This window comes from Phocoena phocoena, chromosome 9 (genome assembly GCF_963924675.1).
Source record: "Phocoena phocoena chromosome 9, mPhoPho1.1, whole genome shotgun sequence".
Classification (NCBI taxonomy): domain Eukaryota; kingdom Metazoa; phylum Chordata; class Mammalia; order Artiodactyla; family Phocoenidae; genus Phocoena; species Phocoena phocoena.
In genome coordinates this window covers 19,780,345-19,796,791 of record NC_089227.1, presented here as the reverse complement: position 1 = coordinate 19,796,791, position 16,447 = coordinate 19,780,345, and the positions used below count along the sequence as shown (strand labels likewise).

Sequence of the window (16,447 nt, the reverse complement as noted above, 5' to 3'; positions counted from 1 at the left end):
AAGATGAAAAAGTTCTGGAGATCTGTTTCACAACGTGAATACGCTTAACGCTACTGGACTGTACACTTATGAATGGTTAAAATGGTTAAGTTTTATGTTATTTTTTTCTTAACCACAATAAGCCACCCCCCCACACACACACACAGCCAAAAAAACCAAACTCAAACCCCCCCAAACCCTCAGCTATTTGATATGTAGGAAAAAAAAAAAGATTGTTCATTGTAATACTAAAGCAGGAGTTAGAAGCAATAATAGATCCCTTGATTATTCAAGTCACACGGTTACTTGAAACTATTTTCCTACCCCAGAGGAAGTGTCCCAACGACATCCACATTGTACGATTCATGCAGGCTAAACCCAGCTGAAATGCCAGTTCCCATAACCACCTGAAACAGACACAAAACCAAACGTACCTTTAGAAATGAACATTCAAACACCACAAAAATAAGCTTCAAAGAACTTGTTAGCCAAGCCAAATCTATTCTCACTTTCTCGGTTTTTTAAAAAAAGAATTATAGTTAGCTTCCAGCAATTCTAACTTCTCCTAATGACCCTTCTCCACAAAATTAAAATGGACTCTACAGTCTCCTTGTGGCCTGGAATTCTTTTCTCTTTACTTTGTTCTGTTCCATCCTGAGGCATTTGGCTAGTTGGCTACAAACAAAGAAACCATAAAACCTTTCAGGAGTTGGCTTTGCCTTTGGGGCAGGGAAAATGAGGCTCTGGCCAAGGTGGCACAAATAAAGGACATGAAATATGTATTGTGAGGGTGGTACAGTGACAGTGTATCATTATAACATGTAGGTTTGGATCTACTGCACAATCTTCCTATGGACTCTTGTTTCCAGGACAGCAGCACCAAGGTGGTTAGAGGCCTCCACCAGCACCCCATGGCTATCTTCTCCCATGTCTGTTGCCAAGTCAGGGTCAGGGTGAAACCGCCCATCACGGAGTGTCCTTGTACATAAGGTTGCCTGGATTGTCGGGGCACAGATTCAGTCTGTGTGTAAAGTACGAGCCTTAGTGAGCTACAAGAAGAGAAAAATAACGGAAGGAGAGACAGCAACTTTCTTCATCCCAAAGAACCACTGCTTGTAGAACTTTCTGAGTGGGTTATCCAGGTGCGAAGGCATAGGGCTGGCCAGGGAAGGGAGCCAGACCCCCACCACAGGGGGCTGCTGCAGGGAACCAAGAAGAAGGTAAGCTCGTTATCAGACACAGCAGTCCCAGAGACCAAGGGCGTGGCTGCTTCCGGCCGCTATGATGAAATGCCCCTTCTTTGTTGGTTGCAATGTCTGTCACCCTTAATTACATCCGTTGTGCATCGCAAACTGGGGGAGTGCCCAGAAAATTCAAATCCACAGGATACACATGGCTCAAGTTCCTGGAGCATCACCTTTATGCAGTGATAAATAAATTGAAACCAAAGCTTTCCTACCAACACAAACAGATGCATTGTGAAACAGAATGCAGAACCCCAAACAATTTTATGATAAGAAAGGAACTGTATGTTTAAAGAGAGTCATGAAGATTCTGTCCCAAGTCTTCCAGTACAGCTTCCCTCTCCCTTGCTCTGAGGAGCATGCAGATAAGAAGTTAAAAAAAAAACCCAAAAAACAAAAAACAGGTTCAACCACAATTATAATGATAGAATTCTGGAGAACCATTGCCCTGGAAAACATGAAGGAACCTTTAAAGGGAATCTGGAAAGTGGACAAAACTAGGATCCCAAGCCAGGAAAGTCAGTCTTCATCATTTACTTCATGATTAGGGCTTGCCTTTCTCCACTGCCATGAGAAGCAGCTGAGAACCTCTTGCTGTTCTCCAAGAGGAAACAGGAACTCTGGGCCCAACCCCAATGAGAGAACAGGTCTTAAAACAGTGAGAGACAGTCCAATTCGGGTATAGACAAGATGAAAGCAAGGAAAAGCGTCAAAGGGCCCGGCTTCTTTGTGAGCTATACGAGCCAGTGGTTTTTGTGGTTGGAACTTTTAGCTAGCTCTGGATCAGACACCTATACTTTTTATTTCTTCTCCTTGTGGCTCCCAAACTATACACCAGACGCAAGAGGGAAGAGATATGGGAACATATGTATATGTATAACTGATTCACTTTGTTATAAAGCAGAAACTAACACACCATTGTAAAGCAATTATACTCCAATAAAGATGTTAAAAAAACAAAAAAAAAAACATACACCAAAGTGCTCCAGGCTCCCAAGGAGAACTCACCAGGACACTGTGGGACATGACTTTCAAGGAAAACAGTGACACGTGTCAGACACCATGCAAACTTCTAGTTTGAGGTAGTTCACAGTTTCGATATTAGTTCCTACTACATTCCTTTCAGTCACACCACATGTTTGCAAAGCTGGGCATTCAGTGGTCACTGTGATAAAAAAGCAGGTACCATGCAAAAATCAAAGTGAACAGGAAATGATGGTAGTGGTGTCCATCTGATTCCCAGGTTTGAGGGATTGTGAAGTGCCCACCAGCCGCCACACGCATTCATTAATAAATTACTGTGGTGATTTAAGAATGTCATAAAATATATTTTATGTGCATTATTTTTACAAACAGCTCTTAAGTTGTTAGACATAAATATGTATGAAGTTGTTTGGACCTTACTACTTAGTAAATGGAACTATTACTTAGGCATTTCTTTTGGCCTAGGAGTGCCAGGAACCAAGAAAGTTTGGGAACCTTTGTCATTTGCTCTTTTCAGAATGGAAACAGCTTACTTTTCTCAGGTTATTAAAGTTTATATGTTCATTATAAAACAATTAGACAATAAAAACTTTGAAAAAGAAAAATCTCCATAATTTCACTCAAAGATAATTTACATTCACATTTTTATGGACAGACGTCAGCTATATTTTAAAAATCATCCATGACTCTGCGTTAATGCTTTTCTTTTTCTGTCAGTGTACTTGTAAAAGTTCCCCTTGACAAATTCCAACCTTCTCTTGGCAGAAGTGAGAGGAAAGAGGTCAAGTCTCCTCCTCCCGGGTCCACTTCTAAACCCCGCACAGAAATAGGTAGGCGTATGCTGCTGGAAGCTGACTTACCGCAAAGAACTCTAAGGGGATGGGCGCTGGCAATTTCTCTTTAAATCTCTCATTAAACTCCTTGCCACCCAGCAGCAAACCAAAGACCATCAGCCCAACGCCTAGGGAACACACGTTGAGGTTTTTAACATTCTGCAACACAGCAACTGTACTCTGTAACACAGTGAACACTGGATGTTACATCAAGCAAGAGCCCCTGAATAGACAGAGACAGTCTAGTGCTCTAATTCACACCAGCCATCCCATTAGCGGACATTTCTAGCTAAAGGTTCTCAGGCTGAAGTCTCTCTCTCTGCAGCTTTCACCAATTAGGAGTCATTTTTACCCAGTCATACAACTTGGTAGTTGTAATCCTTACCTGACAATCTTATATTACAGTGTTCTTTGCTACGCTAACATCTCAATGTAGAATTGTAAAATTCAGAAAAGTAACCCTGAAGCTGAGTCCTGAGCATTAGGAAAGGATTAGGGGTAATATCAGCAAAAAAAATCCATAGGTAAATACATACAAAAGCTTTTAGGAGCTGAAAGAGGGAGAGAAATCACTGTTAGCAGATGAAAGACGAATCAGGTGAGCTTTGAAGGGAAGAGAGTGGCTGAAGCTTGGAAAGAAGCCCAGGAAAGTTAGAGAAGAAAGCCGCTTAATTTTCTCCTAAGGCTGCAGTCTCGGCACCCCAAATGCAGTCAGTACTTATCTGGACCCTGGAAAAGTAGGTTACCACCGAGCCCAGGCTACACACTTTTCCTATCAATGCCTAGGAGCATTCTCTATTATGCTTGTCTGTTCTATTTCCTTTGTGACAAGGCATTTTGAGAAACCTCAGAGTAAGAAGCATGTTACCAGCTATTACAGGAAACGAATAATTTAGTTATTTAGGGAATGCTCCCACAGCTGGACTCCATTCTAATCAATGAAGGACTCAATTTAACTGTTACTTCCTCAAAGCGACTTTCCTAGACCGCTAATCTAAAGCTCTCTCTAGTCAACTTTCAGAGCAGCCTGATTTTTTCTTCATAGCACTTAACACAATTTGTACTTAATTACATATTTATGTGATTAGCAGTTTACTATTTGTCTTCCCATTGGACCATAAACTCACTGCTCTGCCTAACACAGTGTCTGACACATCAATACCTCCAAAGGCTACAGATCTCTCATTCCAAGGATAGCTTTAGCAGCATCTCAGTTCTGGTATGTAGTTCTTACACTGTCATTTGGTTTTAATAATTTTCATAACTTCCTCTTTATCCATGGGTTATTTAAAAATATGTTTTTGGTTTCCAAATGTATGGGGGTTTTAAAGCTATATTTAGTTATTGATTGCTAATCTACTGCACCATGTGAAACAACACTGCAGTTTTAGAATTTGTGATCAGTTTTACGTGACCACTCTAAACGTGATCAGTTATTACCATTGTTACCTACGTGCTTGCAAATAATTTATATTTTCTCTGAGTTGGGTAGAGGGATCTATGTCTATTTTATTAAACTGGTTAATTGTGATAGTTACACAATAGATCCTTTACAGACTTATTTTTTTGCCTGCTTGAGTAAGCAGTTTTTGAGAGAGATCTATTATCCCATAATGCCTTTAAATTATTTGCTAGTTCCCAAAGATAATCTAATTTGTCTTAAGAAAAAAGCTGTTTCTTTAGCTAACTAGAGTCAAGGTGAAATAACCAAATAAAGACCTAACCAGGGACTTCCCTGGTGGTCCAGTGGTTAAGACTCCGTGCTCCCAATGCAGGGGGCCCGGGTTGGATCCCTGGTCAAGGAACTAGATCCTGCATGCCGCAACTAAGACCCAGCACAGCCGAATAAATAAATAAATATTTTAAAAAGACCTAACCAAAAAATTCCTTGTGAGGTAGATAGTATCATATATTAAAGAAATGAGACTTTAAGGTTTAATTTTCCTTGTAGTGCTCTTCTCAGAAAAGCCTTAGAATAACTAAATCTTCTCCACTTTATTGAAATTCTTGGAAATAAGAAAAGTGAGCCTTGCAGGTAAAAGAGATACTGAAGAGAAGGGGGAAAAATAAAGAAGGGAAAACAAGTACCAGTAAGTCAGGAAGTTGCTTACTTACATACACCACTGAAAAGATCCCACTGTACCGCTTTGTTTTAACTCCAAACAGGTATTTTAACATGGAGGTGAAGACATGCACAGCTGCCGCAGTGGTAAACCCACGGACCAGGGGCTCCGTGAGATATATGGCCACAAATCCAAACCTACAGACACCTAGGCAAAACTTTTTTTTTTTTTAATGACAAAGAAACAAATAAATCACATGATAGGTCAGGAAGTTAAAACCAACAGAAAACATTAAAAAGTTCTTTCTGGACCATTTTCTAACACTACAAACTTGCACCTGCAGCAAGTAAGTAGCTAATAAATCAATCACTGGTTATGCATAAAACAACGGAAGGTTTGGAAGGGCCTGGAGCCCCACGGAGCAATGGGCACCCCCGTACTCTCTCTGTCCCTCAGAAGTGGGGGTAGGCTTAGTCATGTCACTTCCTGCTCCTTCCAGGCCCTCTTCCCATTACTAACCCATCCCAAGCTTCAAACTAGTCTTGCTTTTGGAATCTCTACAGTATCCAACTGAAGCTAGCTACTTCCTATTCAGTATCAATTTAAGTAAGGCATGCAGTGGGACTGGTGTTCCTGAGCTATGAACCCTGAGCTCTAGAGTTTTGCTGGTTGACCCTATCCACCATGCAGACCAGCCAAGTGTGCTCAACAAATATTTATTAAATGAGCAAATGAGAGCCCATTTCCACATCTGTGAGTCTTACCTGAATGATTCCTGTAAGTAAGGTCACAGACATGGCGACTTTCACTCTCAAAGCATCTCTTGCCTCCGTACTGTTGGTTGCGTTTACTCCTCCTGGAATGACTATATCATCTGGTACTAATCGAACAGCCACGCCGCCTATCATCAGGCTAATAACTGCAAATGGACCTGAAATAAGGAAGCATTAATCAGGGAAATTATGTTCAGTGTGTCTGATGTGGTTGTTTCCAGTACCCCAGGAGACACAGGTGAGGTCAATAAATCCTCCTTGAAATAACACTGCACTGTGACAAAATCTTCCATCCCACACACTCTTCTAGAACCCTGACATTTCCCCATGAAGAGGTGGTCTAATTCCTCTCTCCTTGAATCTGGGTGGACTTGTGACATGATAGTAATCAAAAGAATGCAGCAGAAGTGATACTGCGTGACTGCTGCGGCCAGGTAACAACAGGTGATGCGGCTTCCACCTGAGAGCTGTACTGCTCGCTTGTGCTGCAGCCCTACAGGCAAGAAAGCCCCAGTCAGGACCACATGGAGAGAGGGCGAGGGCGGGAGGTAAGAAGAGAGGGAGGGGGAGTCCAGCCTTCCTGTAGCTGCTCTGGCTCTAGCTCCCACCTGACTCTTAACTGCTTGAGAGACGCTGAGCCTAAACTGCCCAGATGAGCCCTTCCCAAATCCTGACCCACAGGAACTGTGAGAGATAATCAAATGGTGGTTGTTTTTAGCTGCTAAACTTGGGGGGGGGGTATGTGTTACCCAGCAACGGACAGCTGAGACCTTGGGTGTGTTGGCTGGTGGCAGCCTCAGGCAGCATCAACACTATATGAAATCCATATAAATCTGATCCTAAATACACTAAAGAGAAACCAAGTACAATTCAGTGCCTAAAATAAGATGAAAATGCATTATATGCATAGTAATTAGGAACTTGCAGTATCACTAATAAAACAGAGGAAAAAAAAGAGATGCAGGCAAATTGTATTATGAACTCAAGCACTTATTTCACAGATTTCAACAACTGCTCTTTTTACACAAGAAAATTGTCTTTTTCTATTATGCCCAGATTATGAGAAAGCTGTTAGTTCTAGAAATCTTGAGGGGGAGTGTATTCTTTAAAAGCACCTACTGGGTATACAGTAACAAGAGTTGTTACTACGCAGATGTCCTAATAACAAACATGCTGTTTCTTTGGCACACTGCAAAGCTTGGAAATTCAAAAGGAAAGGTACTAAGATATCAACTGTAAGGTTTACCTATGGATATGTGTCTGGAGGTTCCAAAAAAACAATACATGATAACGGGGTAAAATGAAGAGTACAGGCCAAACACCGGAGGCACAGCTGCCAACATTGCAAAGGCTAAACCTGTGGGATAAAAAACCAAACAGAAACGGGGAGCTCATTAGAAAACAGAGGGCTATGTGTGTTTTTCTCTTGGTTCTTTATCTATGATGAACAAGTGAAAATCATGTTAATTTAAGCAGATGTGTTTTAACATACCCACCCTTCCATCCCACTCTTACATGGAATCCTATATTTGTGTTCAGAGAGTCCAGGCTGAGACAGTTTTCCTTGTCATCTCCTCTTTGCCAGGGGTGGATTTTTTTCTGCTTTATTCTTTCCCAAATTACATAACGGCAGAAAGTCTTACTTGACTGGTGCAGTTGTAATCTGGTGTTGATGCCCAAATGCCAGCTGTTTCTCCAATGAGGTGTTTTCAGGGTTCTCTGGAGACCCATTTGCAGTGAGGAACGCCCACTGTACTATTCCCTGGCCGATGTAATGCCGCCCCCAACGACCTAGGCCCCTTACAGGTTCCAGTTCTTACACCTCCTCCAGGTTCTTTCTGCTGGCAGCTGCTCATCCTGTAGGCAGACTTCTGGGCAGGTGCCTTTCAAATGAGCCAAGCCAGGTTACCTCCCAGGGTGCCCAGTTATCTGATGCTTTACCCCAGTAAACTGTGCAAGTGCAGGCCATGCCCACAGGAGGGGTCCTCTTCATTTTGCTGTCATAGGCAGTTCACACCCTTTCACCTGTAGATTTATTTTTTTTGCAAGAATTAGGCAATAGTGCCCACAAACTCCAGGGGACACATGTCCAGTGCTCCAAGTGATTCTCTTGCAGTCCTTCCTTCCTTCCTTAACTTTAGGTGGAGGGGAAATGCATAGGGCTTTTTTCACCTTTCTCTCAAAAATTCTCATTCCAAATCTAGTATCAGTCTTCTTGTCCCCTTACATCCTGTTGGAGTGATGCACTAAGGAGAGAGCATGTGTGTCATTCACTCATCGTTTTGCATGGATGGCCTGGAATCCCTCTTTAGAGCGTGTAAGCAATAAACACCCTTTGTTCTCAGCTTTGGGGCCTCACCAAGTGTCTGGAATAACTAGAAAGTTCATGTAATGCATTGTCATATTGTGGATAAGAACATTTTAGCAAAAGAAGAGTTGGGAAAGCATCCCTATTTCATATGTAACAATATGGTAAGTTTAATGTTGCATTTAAAAATATTTTTTATTTCTAGCAAAGAAATGCACGTCCATAGTATAAAAAGCCAAGCAGTACTAGGGAGGCTGGGAGGAAAAGCCAGCACTCTTCTGCCTTACTCTAGGTTCCACTCCCCAGAAGCACTCACTTCTAACTCTTTCAGCTGTTTTTCTACCATTTATCTCCATTTTTCTAAATCAGCAGTTCCTACATGAGAGGATTCTGCCCACCCCCAGGGGATATCTGGCAATGTCTGGAGACATTTTTTATTACCAAGCCTGGGAGTGGGGCTGCTGCTGCATCTAGTGGGTAGAAGCCAGGGATGCTGCTACCCAACCTGCAATGCACAGGATGCCCCCCCCCCACCAGTGTACATGGTACAGGCTGAGAAACCCGTTCTACATAACCTGTTCACATTGTTACTTCTTGGTTTATCGTTGTAGATATAAACTGTTGACCTTCTGTAATGCCTATTTTTTCAGATTCCTCTAGGTTATGATTTCATGGTTATGTGACTTTTTTCCTTTCTAGAAAGTTTTGGGATCTTCTATTTATTCCTGGTATTCTGATATTTTACAATGGTGTGTCTTGTTGTAAGTTAATTTTTCATGAATTCTGATGGGTACCCGATGGTTGCTCTCAGTCTGAAAACTCATGTATTTCAATTCTGAGAATATTCTTTGTCACTATAGCTCTTTTCTCTGGGTACAGGTGACCATCTGCCTTGTGCTGTAAGTTCTTGCAGGCTCTTTGGAGCTGAACAGGGCAAGGAAGAGCCTTTGTGAGCTCACAGTTCAATGGGTAGATGTTTACATAATGCCTACAGGTCCAAAAAAAAGTTGTGGAATGGCACTTCAGTGAAAACCCAACTAGGCTAAATTCTGAGGATTTCTTTGACGTATTCATTTACATGCGTTCACTACAGCCATTTCCTGTGGCTCTGTCAGTCCAACTTGACTGAATGTCGGTCTAGCTCCTATTTCCCACTCCAGATGCCGAGCCTCTGTCTGCTCCTCCCCCTGCCCTCACCTCTGCCTTTAAATACACCCCTTTCTCTATCCTTGGGGTGTTGGTGCCAAAATTGTTGTGGAGAATGGTCCTAAACCTGATTTAAGGCTTTTGTTTAACAGATTTAATAGATTCGATAACTCAGCCACTTGGAAAATTAAAAACTCAGCTAACTGATCACTGGGAAAAATATATATATATATTTTTTTACAAATCGATTGTTCAGCAATTAGTTTTTGGGCAACTGGAGAAGGGAACAGATTTTCTGCCAGCTTACCTAGAGGCTGTTCAAGCCATTATCACCTTTTGACCACATTGAGTCACTGTCACCTCTAATTGTTCTCCCTACATTCATCCTGGTGACTTCTCGCCAGCCAAGTCCATTCACAACACGACAGTCTCAGTGATCTCTTACCAGAAATACCCAACTGAAAAAAGCACGCTGACAGCTTTTACCGCGCTCAGAACGAAATCCAAAGGGGCCCGTCAAGGCTGTGCAAACCTGCCACTGCTCGCCTTGCCAGGCTCCAGCCCCTCACTCCCCACACTCCTAGCACCCTGCCTCTCTCATAATTCTTCCAACACCCAATTCTCTTCCTGCTAAATGCCTTCACACATGCTATCACTTCTTCCTGAAGTGCACTTCTTCTCATTCTTTACCTCCCTGCTACTTGTCCTTCAGGTCTCACTTCAATCTCATCTTCTTAAAGAGGTTTTTGTGACTTACCTACTTAAATTAGGTCCCCCTAGTATCACCATGTCAGAGTGCCCTGTATCTTCCTTCACAGTGTTTACCATCATTTGCAATTAAAAACTGATGCGTGCTGTTACGTGCTTCATGTTTCTTTCCCTGATTGGATAGTTAGTTCCATGAAGATGGGGACGGCCAGGCAGATACTTGATAAATGTGTGTGAATAGATGAATAATCAATGAGTGTTTTCTTAAATTCTTATATCACATATAAAATCACACAAAGGCACAAGAATTCAGTATATCATGGTCCCTTGTAGTAAGAATATGGACTTATAAGTCAAGAACCTGAACAAGGACAACCCCTGAAAGAAACACAACATTGTAAATCAACTATACTTCAATAAAATTTACAACAAAAAAACAACAACAAAAAAGGACAACCTCAACAACATGCTCATGGAGTGACTGATTAACTTGGCGAGAGAAAGGCAATGCCCAGCCAGCTCCTACATGTACTGGTCTGTAAAACAGTATTACCACATTCTACAACTAATATCTCCGGGGCTTTTAAAAGGTTATTTAAAAGGCTTATTTCTGGAGAATTCCTTTAAACAGGTGAAGGTTACTAGAACTATAATGATAAAAACTGTGAATTTCCAATCACGATGAAATTAAACAGAAAAATGGTCAAGCAACTGTTTGAGGAGATGGTAGCGAAGGACAGAAAGAAAGAAATATATTCTACTGACCTTGAGGAAGCTGCAGCACACCTGTGCTTATGCCTGAGACTATGTCACCCAACACATACTCCTTGAATCTGTATGCAGGCAACCACTTGGTTATGGGGAGGAACATGTAAATGATATTTCGTATTTTCTTAGGGGTACATCTGGAGGACAAAGAAATAGATAAAATGAGGACCATTTCTGTAGAATTCACACCAAGGCATTTTCCCTTCCTCATATCTTGGAGCAGTAAGGAAGAATTCAAAACTGGTGCCAAGGATGACTCTTCTACTCTGCAGAGGTCAGAGACAAGAAGAGCTGCTTATTATTATTATTATTTTTAAAAAATAGGAACATCTGGGCTTCCCTGGTGGCTCAGTGGTTGTGGGTCCGCCTGACGATGCAGGGGATGTGGGTTCGTGCCACGGTCTGGGAAGATCCCACACGCTGCGGAGCGGCTGGGCCCGTGAGCCATGGCCGCTGAGCCTGTGCGTCCAGAGCCTGTGCTCCACAACGGGAGAGGCCACAACAGTGAGAGGCCCGTGTAACGCAAAAAAAAAAAAAAAAAAAATAGGAACATCTGAATTGTCTCCACTCTAATGCTCTACAACTGACCATGAAAAAAAACATTAGCTTCAAAATAGTTGAGATATCCCAGAAGCTATTATTTCAACAGGTGAAACCCTTAATGTGCTTCCTGTGTTGGTGTAAAGTGAAGTAGGGGTATTATTTACTGATTGAGTTAACTCTTGGATGTGGAACCAATGACCAGCATCTACCCACTTAGTTTTCCCTTTCCTTATAAAATGAAGGAAATTTTCACAGGTATTATGAGCTTTACGAATATGTCTCTGATTAGGTAAACTCAAAACACCATTTGTCACGGGAGCACTGTAGCTAAGTCTATGTCTGGTTATCTTGGTTAGGTGAACACCATGCTGAAAAAACCAAGGCTTTGCATTTAATCCCTGGATGGTTAAATTAACTTTGATACACAGACTATATTCTGGACCTCAGCCAGTCCTTTTGCCAGTCTATGCCTATAATCAAAGACATCAGTGAGTAAGAGTATGGACAGATGAGTTCCATCACCACTATGACAGCCTCAAGTCCTCCTGGTGATGAGGAAGCAACTTATTCCATTTAAAAGGATAATGCATTACTGCAGCATGCATGGTATTTTATACAGTGCCTTTAGTGGTTAAGAGTATCTGGTAATTAGACGCAGGAAGATACGGGAAGTAAAATGTCAGGCAACTATGGCAAGAGCACTGAATTTGAGTGAAACAAACCAGATTTCATAGCAGTCTCCTGGTTTAGAAAATTGAGATATTAATCACAGCTGCATTTATATAGTGCTTGCCATGTGCCTTGCGCTCTGCATATATTAATAGGTTTTAACCCCAGGAACTCGATGATGTAAGCCCTAATTACTATTCCCATTTTACAAAGCAGAAAACTCAAGTGCACAGCTGGTGGGCGGCTGGGACTGGGATCAAAACTCAGACAGTCTGACTCCAGTGCACATACCTTCAACCTCTCGTGATGTCACACCTAGAGCACAGGGTCACTGTGAAGCTTATATGAAGCTGTGGTCTCAAGGGTTCAGGAGGCAGCAATCAGATGGTTTGCAAAATCAGGTGTGCAATCAGGTACACATGTCAGGCACACATGTATTACATAGCCATGTTGCTGGCCTGGGAATGGTAAGTGTCCTAAGACACTGAGTGTCCTTGATAGCTTAGGCTGGGGACTTAAATGCATAGATTTAGGGTGTTGCCACATGGAGTAGAAGTCAAGTGGGAAAAAGAGGGGTTGGAACATTCCTGAGAGACAAATGGAAGAGGTGGATATTATGTAGGTGGGTGGAGAATTGGAAAGTGGGTTGTTTATATAAACCTTTATACAGACATAAAGCATAGAAGGAATTTAATAAATATGGTGAAATATGTAATGAAGCTTGTGTTCCATCAAATATCTACCACTGAATGAACTGTGTGGACAGCTCTGCAAATCACGAGTGCTCACCATTTGTTTTTTCCTCCACATTGCCAGATTCTCTTTATACATCTGACCTTGCTTCTCTCATAAGTGAATGACAGATTAAAGGAAATAAGTTGAAACAACATACGTGAATGCCTGTTTCAGCTTATCCCCAATGGATTCCGAAATCTTGTCCTTCTTGTGCAGTCTTTCCTGGAGGACCGGATGACTAAAGATAGGTCTTTCCACATAGTACCGCTGGGTTGCTGCAAGGATTTCACTTTCTTCAACATGATCCATAGTACTCTGAAATTATTCATCAATAGCAGGAGACGAGCATTTCCTGAGTTTCACTAAGGGAGAAAATAAAAACTCTGTCAGATGCCAAAATCCTACTGATGACCGTCCCGATGCATCTCTTCTTGGCGGTATTATTGCAAGTTTTTCTGAGGACCTCTTCATCTTTGGACACCCAGAGCATCTAACCTAGTGATCTGGACAGAGTAGGCACTAATAAATGAAAGGAAAGCAAAGTCAGTAAAAAACATGTTGTCTCTCCCAGGGCAACGAGGGGGTAGTGTGCATACTTTAAACAAAGGATTGTGCTAACTTCAGTGGCTAAATACTGCAGCAAGTTGACACCAAGTCAATATTAAGGGAACAGGGAATCAGGCTGACTCTAACCATTTACACATCAAAGAAAAAGAAAAAGGAGCAAGATCAGTGCTTAAATTGACCCTAGGTTTCTTTTTTTTTTTTTGACCCTAGGTTTCTTGAAGGTACATAAGCCTCCTTTCCAATTCTGTATTCACATTTGGTTACTCCTTAAATTATTCTATGGTTCAGAGCTGAGGCTTATGTCTCCACAAGAGCTACAAGTTGAAAACATCAGTGCAATGTTATAATCATTTTAAAGTTTATTGTGTTGTCATGTGTAAGACTATTAGGATGACTGATATGTCTATATTTATATCTATCTATCTACCTACCTACCTATCTACATAATGAATACTACTCATATGAGTAAAAGAAATGATTAAGGAATAAAAACCTAGTATGTTTCTGCACATGGGAATGTGTACAAGGATGTTAATTGCAGCTTTATGACAGTGAAAAGTTGGAAAAAAACCCAAATGTCTACCTATATGCAATAAAACATAAATTTTTGTATAGTCATAAATTGAACGCTATGCAGTAATTTAAAAAAATGAACTAAATCTGTATGTCATCATCAATAAATCTCAAAAACGTAATTTTCAATAAAAATGCAAGGCACAGGTGGGTACTTCAAGGATGCAATTATTTAAACAAAGTTTAAAAACCTTACCAAGCAATAATGTAGGTTGTTTGTGTACACACATATATGTAGTAAATGTATAAAAGCATGCATGTCAATGACAAACACTAAGATCAGGATGTTGTTACCTCTGGAGAAAAGGGGAACGAGACTCGGAAGAGATAGGGAGCTTCAACTAACCGAATCTGCAATGTTCACTTTGTAAAAAATGAACTGGCACAAAAAGAGCAAAATGTTAAGATTTGACTAAGTCATGTGGTAAGTACACTGGTGTTTAATACACGACTCTGTCTGTAAATTTGAATGATATATTTTACTTTTTATTATTATTTATTTATTTATTTATTTTTGCGGTACGCGGGCCTCACTGTTGTGGCCTCTCCCGTTGCAGAGCACAGGCTCCGGACACGCAGGCCCAGTGGCCATGGCTCACAGGCCCAGCCGCTCCACGGCATGTGGGATCTTCCCGGACCGGGGCACGAACCCGTGTCTCCTGCGTCGGCAGGCAGACTCTCAACCAGTGCGCCACCAGGGAAGCCCTGAATGATATATTTTATAATAAAAATTAAGCGCACAACAACAACTAAAGCCATCAGTCCTAACTGAAGGAAGTTAAAGGCAGAGGAGTTGGGGGTTAGCGTGGGTTAATGGTTAGGTGCCTGTGTGGTGACTGAGTGAAGGCGGGGGATTATTGACGCTGGTCAATCCGATTCCCTTATGGTGAAATCTTAACATTCAAATTGAAATTACGTTCATGTTTTCAACCAGGAAACATCACGCAAAATAAATGCCTAAGTCTAAGGAGGCTGAAAATTTTAAAGTCTAGAATAAAAGGGAATTCGAGCAGCAAACGCAACTAAGTATCAGGACGGATGATATGAAAAGATAAGCCTGGAGAAAGAGGATTCTGCAGTAGAATCTGACAAAGTAAGAGTGTACATCTTTTGTTTTACAGTTAGCAAGGCGGGTTGGCTTTTCATCTAACTTTTTATTTATTATTCCAGGAACTCATCATAATATCCAAAAATGACTGGGCTGAGGTATGCGGGTGGGGTCTGAAACACAGCAACACCACCACTCTGCCCTCCCCCTGCCCCCAACTCCTCCAGAACGTCACGCAACAGCATCACAGAACCATATGCAAGTCAGGCAACCTCCCATGCTGCTGTAAGCCTCTGTGCCCATGCCCAGAGTTCCATTCACTCTGACAAGAAATTGTTTCTTTCCCCTCACTCTCCTTCCACTTTCTCCACACCCTAATCACTGTATCTTTCAAAAGCCAGGTTTTGTCCTTTGCTTTCCTGAGTCCCCTCTCACCTGTAATCCCCCGTGATGTCGGTCTATACTCGCTGCTTCGTATAATTTTCTGTTTCTTCCCACTGTATAATTATTGGTCTCCTCTTCTAGATTGCAAAGTCCTTGAGGCAATACCATACCCTGAATTCCCAGGACCCAGTTCAGTCCTTGTCTTACTGATGAACGTACACAGTCTTTGGACTGGTGCATCGTGTTGTCGATAGTGTATGCCACGCCCCCTCTCTGTTACTTCATATTACAGAGGATTAAGTCTGCTCTGACATTTTACTTTAATTATTTATGCTTCTGGACACCTCCTCCTTGGTTGTCTTCTGTCCTACTTTAGAAAGATAACTTCTTTCTTGATATAGCCACTCAAAGAGAAAAAGACCAGGTAGATCTGAGGGAGGTTTAATAAGAATCCCTGTTGCAAAAACCTACTTTTACCACTGATTTTACTGTTACTCCACATGAATTTGCCCAGTTGTCGATGGGATGAAATGTGATGACCACGTCTAGGGATGTGTTATTGTAGAAGGCAGTAGCGACCAAAACTGCCCTCTCACCACCTGGGGAAGGTTTTAAAGGACTGGTGTCTGGCCCCACTCTGAACCTCCTGAATTAGGGTCCCATAGGTGGGGCCCGGACAGTGGGCACTTACTCTGAGTAGGTGTGAGCACACATCCCTGTACCTGAGTGGCAACCTTCTTTGAAGTTTTCAGAGTAACATAATAGGTTAGGCTGAAATGTAGCAGAAGAAATAAAATATTTCTAAAATATTAGAGATCCTTCTCTTTATTCTCGAAAGTCCTTTGGCCACCCCCAACAGGAATTCCTCATTTACACCTGTTACTCGGAAGGCCATTTATCATCTTCTCATTTCTCCCCCTCACAAAACCTGGAAATAATTTCTACCTCATTAAGCAGGGCAATTATATGTAAGTTTTAAATTTCTCCAGCAAGATTCAGATGATCAGCTAGGTAGGAATTTAACATATTTAGAAATACTGGCTTTCAACTCTGCCTAAACACGGCATCTCCTCAGGTGCTTTTGAGAAACAGCAATGCCTGGGCTCTGCACCAGACCAATTA

The 16,447-nt window shown here is 41.7% G+C and overlaps 1 protein-coding gene across 3 annotated transcripts in view; it reads right to left on the bottom strand.

The window, feature by feature from the left end:
• The window catches only part of SLC26A5 (solute carrier family 26 member 5), a 29,995-nt gene extending 16,933 nt beyond the window's left edge, over window positions 1-13,062 (bottom strand). For all 3 annotated transcript variants that reach the window (XM_065884124.1, XM_065884125.1, XM_065884126.1), the window contains exons 1-7: window positions 12,911-13,062; window positions 10,804-10,943; window positions 7,123-7,233; window positions 5,868-6,034; window positions 5,156-5,320; window positions 3,068-3,220; window positions 304-386 (exon numbers count right to left, since the gene is read on the bottom strand). In XM_065884124.1, the coding sequence (XP_065740196.1) occupies window positions 304-386; window positions 3,068-3,220; window positions 5,156-5,320; window positions 5,868-6,034; window positions 7,123-7,233; window positions 10,804-10,943; window positions 12,911-13,062 (971 nt within the window). The remainder of the gene's footprint in view (window positions 1-303; window positions 387-3,067; window positions 3,221-5,155; window positions 5,321-5,867; window positions 6,035-7,122; window positions 7,234-10,803; window positions 10,944-12,910) is intronic.
• Between the last annotated feature and the right edge of the window lie 3,385 nt (window positions 13,063-16,447).